At 39.4% G+C, this 5,000-nt stretch overlaps 1 protein-coding gene across 1 annotated transcript in view; it reads right to left on the bottom strand.

Annotated features, from left to right (window-relative positions):
• LOC116377282 (protein TsetseEP-like) overlaps window positions 1-4,646 on the bottom strand; it is a gene marked incomplete at its 5' end in the record, with an annotated part of 7,798 nt that extends 3,152 nt beyond the window's left edge. The window contains 2 exons of the mRNA XM_031838881.1: window positions 3,473-3,566; window positions 4,166-4,646. Coding sequence (XP_031694741.1) covers window positions 3,473-3,566; window positions 4,166-4,646 — 575 coding nt within the window. The remainder of the gene's footprint in view (window positions 1-3,472; window positions 3,567-4,165) is intronic.
• Between the last annotated feature and the right edge of the window lie 354 nt (window positions 4,647-5,000).

Raw genomic sequence — 5,000 nt, 5'->3', positions numbered from 1 at the left:
CTGTGGTGTTCAGGCGATCCAACTTATTTTTCTGGACAGGTGAGTGTGAGTGAAACTGAGCTTGACTGACAGCTTTGTGGGGATGGGACCTTAATAACAAAGTTATTAAAATCAGTCAAAGTATTTCCAGATTTAATTTGGAATATTTAAAAAAACAAAAACTGTTAATTCTCCAAGAAAAAAGACAACATTTTTGGGAATTAAATTTAAAAAAATCAAAATAAATGTAATATTTACAGAAAACATTATTTAGAGTATTCTTAAGTCACACCTGAGGATTCTTCTGCAGGACCTTGAACGTCACATCAAAGTTAAAAATTTAAGAATCAAAGCTCATATTTAGCAAATGTCAAGTTGGTTATTAATAATAAAAAATAACAATAAATATGATTCATTCAAATTACTATAATTACAACCATGGCTTATTCTTATTAAAATATTATTATGCCTCAAATTACTTCAGAGAAACTCTACAAAATAATATATTATATTTCATAATTTATTAGTGTTTGTGATCCTGAAACCTCAAAGATATTCGTCACAGAATATTTATTATTCATGAATCAATAATATCAGCTACTGTGTAGCCAATTTCATTTAAAAACATACATGTATTTTACATTTATTTATATTCGATTGTCTTTGTTTTATTATGTTTATTGTGACCGTTAACAACCAAACAAGTAAATAATAAACTTTATGTTTCTGATGTATTTCAGGTGCACTGACGTCGTTTGTCCTCCAGGGGGCGCTCGCCTGCTACCAGGCGCTTTGATCAACTGTTACCAGCTATATTTATATTTCTAAAAAGTATTTCATAGAGTATAAAAACTACAGTTTGTTTTATTTAAGTCATGTTTGTGACTTTCATTTTGAAAATAAGCTTTATTTTATGAGCTGAGCTTCTTGTTTCCCTGCAACCCTGAAGAGGACGAAGAGTTCAGAGAAAAGGATCCTTTACTGCAGTAAAAGTACCTTTTACCACACAGTAAAAGTACTCTGTTACAGTCAAAGTATATAGTACATACTGTATACTAGTATGGAAAGTACAACATCACAACATTTAAAACACTGAATTTCTTAAAAGACTTTTGTATTTTTTATTTACTCTTGTAATACCATTAACTACTTTCTTTATGTTCTTATTTAAACACATAAGTATGCTCTGTGTAGTATAAGTACTACGATGGAACACGTGTCTTTGTGGTTCCTCTTAAAGGTTCTTGTAGAACCCTTTGTGTTCTGAAGGGACGTCTGAGGACACACCGTCTTTTGTCTCCAGTGAGTACACTAGTATACTCTGTGTACACAGAGTATACTAGTACTTTTACTAAGGTAAAAACCTTACCAAGTTCTTCCTAAATCTGTTTGTGCTGAGCTTCATTACAGAGACGTCAAGTCACACGTGAACTCTATCCTGAAAGGATAAAGTGGAGGAAGTGAGACCTCCACACAGGAAGTACACACGATACACACAGGAACTACACACAGGAAGTACACACAGCAAGTAAACACAGGAACTACACACAGGAAGTACACACGATACACACAGGAAGTACACACAGCAAGTAAACACAGGAACTACACACAGCAAGTACACACCAAGTACGATACACAGGAAGTACACAGCAAGTACACACGATACACACAGGAAATACTCGAGAAATACACACGACACAGGAAATACACACAGGTAGTACACACAGGAAATACTCGAGAAATACACACAACACAGGAAATACACACAGGTAGTACACACAGGAAATACTCGAGAAATACACACAGGAAGGACACACAGGAAATACTCGAGAAATACACACAGGAAGGACACACAGGTAGTACACACAGGAAATACTCGAGAAATACACACAGGAAGGACACACAACACACAGGAAATACTCGAGAAATACACACAGKTAGTCCACACAGGAAGTACACACAGGAAGTACACACGATACACACAGGAAGTACACACGATACACACAGGAAGTACACACGATACACACAGGAAGTACACACGATACACAGAAAATACTCGAGAAATACACACAGGAAACACAAAACGCACAGAGGAAATACACAAAACATAAAAAACACACAAAGTCTGAAGTGTCGTGTGTTTCTGTTAGACGACATTCAGACTTTGTAGATTAGTCCAAATTAAGTTATTATTATTAATTAATGACATTAATTATTATTATTATTAAACAATTTGTTTGAACAAAATGAAATCTGAAATTCTTTTATTTAACATAAATAAACTTGTCATCACGAGAACACAAGCTCTGCATTCTAAAGATAAGAGGGTCTCAGATTAAAGGGCCCTTACACAAAACTCCTCCTGCTGAGGAAGACCACCACATGTGGTTGAAAAGCAAAGCGAGGACGAACATGAGGTCACCCGTGAAGTCATTTGAGACTCGGAGGAACAAAAGACTCAACAGAAACACAACGAGCAGCTCCTCACGGCCTCAGGAACTGTTTTTAAAGAGCTGAAACAGATCGACCAATCAGACGAGCCCAATGCCTTCCCTCCCCCCACAGCTGTAGCCAATCAGAGAACAGAGAGTTAAGCAACATTCAGTCTCAGGACCTGATGGAGCTTTAAAGGAATGCGTTTATAAAGAATGAAGAACAGAGACATCAGTCAGTATCAGTCATTCCTCTTGTCCTCCTGTCTTCTGTCCCCCTGTCCTCCATCTCATTAGTTTACTTAAAAAAGCTTTTGTCCGATCGTTCGTGTTGTTCTTGTGTAAACAGCAGCGGTCGTCGACTGATTTAGGTTTCACTTTCGTTTACATGTTCACAGATGTGTTGATATAAAACAAGCTGCATCACGATAATAAATGATAACAAAACATTAAAACTTACTAATTAAAAGCACCAGTAACGTCGGGGCTTATTAATACTACCATCTTTAATAATTGAGCACCGGGGCCATTAAATACCGGGTTTCTGAACGCATCACTACCTTCTGAAAAACGTAAAAGTCGAAAGTCTGTCTAGAGCCAGTGTTCAGTTTGTCCGTTCTGGGCTCCTGTAGAAACATGGTGGACTCGCTCCTACGTAGATATATGTGTTTACAGGACAGGATGTGGACAGGTAAAAGGAAGTTCACTTTGAGAAGACGTTATTCGTGTAACGAGCTGAAATTAAACCCATTTTTTTCGAACTTTTGTAGGAAAACTCACAAACAATGAGGAGTAACTACAAGTATTATGTAGTCTTGTTGTTTTTCTTCACTTAAAGCACTTTAAAATGTCCCTCATTGACCTCAAGGTGGCGCTGTAACAACCACGTGATCAATTACATTTCAATACATCGATCGGTTTCAATCACAAACCTATATTGTTATAAATCGGAAACATCACAGCAGCACACGCAGGATGACGCGTTAGCCACATGGCGCGTTAGCCACATGGCGCGCCATGGAAACACCGCGACGACAGGTAAGGCTAACCCTTGAACTCACCTCTGCTCTTCCTCAATCTCCTCCTTCGTCATCATCGTCTCAAACTTGCGCTGTTTCTTTCCTGGAGTGAACTTCACTTCAGCTGCAGCCACATCTGAGTACACAGAGAGAGTACTCAGTACAACAAGTATACACTGTATATACACTCAGTACATCTACTCAGGCACTAGTCCATGATACATGTATTTTACTTTGTACTTCTACATCTCAGAGGTACATATTGTACTTTTGTTTGTGATAAACTGAAGGATGAAGTGTTCATTTAGAAAATCCTCCTAATGAATGGTTAATAATACTGCAACACACACACCTGTCGCTCCACCTGTTGGAGAGACAGGAAGCAGCTAAGTGCTTTAACTGACTGTTCAAGATTAAGTATCATCCTGCTGAAGCAGATCTCTCTCTCTCACACACACACACACACACACACACACACACACTAAGGTATGTATTAATATATATTGTATGTGACCTATAGAGTGATGTCTGACTGATAGAAACAAGAGAGTTCTCATTAACAGTAAAGACACAGACAGGAGTCACTAAGAACAGAAGATATTACACATTTAATCAAGTACAGGAACAAAATAATAAGAAGTCATAATATATCAAATATAATATAATTAAAGGTTTCATGAGCACACAGAAGCAGCCTGAGTGTGAGGAGGAGGTCTGAAACTGTAGTAGTCTTACCGTTGTCCAGGATGGTCTCTGGTTCTGGTTCTGGTTCTGCTGGTTCCTCTATGACAGGTTCAGGGGTTGGCAGGCGGTCCTCTGTAGAACCAGGGATCAGCTCATGTAAGGACTGCTCCACAACCTCCTCAGACTCGGGTTCAGACTCGACCACGGGCTCCGGATCAGGATCAGGCACCACAGCTGGTTCTGGGACAGGTTTGGGTTCTGATAACGGTTCTGGGTCTGCAGCTGGTTCTGGTGCAGATTCAGGGGCTGATAATGGTTCTGGGACAAGTTCTGGTTCTGGTAGAGTCTCTGGTACTGTGATTGGCTCTGGAGCCAATACTGGTTCAGGGACAGGCTCTGGTACTTTCACTGGTTCTGGTTCTGGTACTTTCACTGGTTCTGGTTCTGGTGCTGATACTGGTTCAACCTGGAAAGACAGAAGAAGAAATAAAACCACCAGCCGAGGGGAACATCTGAGTCTCAAAGTTACTTCCTAACGTCCTTTCCTAACCACTTTTCCTGGACCTACATTACAGTCATGTAGCAGACGCTTCTATCCAAAGAGACTTACAATAAGTGTATTCAACATCGGTATTCAAGAGAACTACTCGTCACCAGAAGTCATAAGTGCATCTCCTTTAAGCAAGCATCTAAGAGCATAAACCAGAGCAGAAGTACAGAAACAAACTAATATGAATACAGTAAGTGCTAATACAATACAGTAAGTGGTGAGTGGAAGGCTCAGGGTAGTACTTCTTGAAGAGGTGAGTTTTCAGCCTGACGAGTCAGTGGGGAGTTCTTTCCACCACTGTGGGGCCAGGACAGAAAACAGCCGTGACCGGGTCGA

This window comes from Anarrhichthys ocellatus, unplaced genomic scaffold, assembly GCF_004355925.1.
Source record: "Anarrhichthys ocellatus isolate YVR2014 unplaced genomic scaffold, GSC_Weel_1.0 scaffold1093, whole genome shotgun sequence".
In the NCBI taxonomy this organism is placed as follows: Eukaryota; Metazoa; Chordata; class Actinopteri; order Perciformes; family Anarhichadidae; genus Anarrhichthys; species Anarrhichthys ocellatus.
The sequence above is the reverse complement of the archived record's forward strand: the minus strand, read 5'-3'. Positions and strand labels throughout refer to the sequence as shown.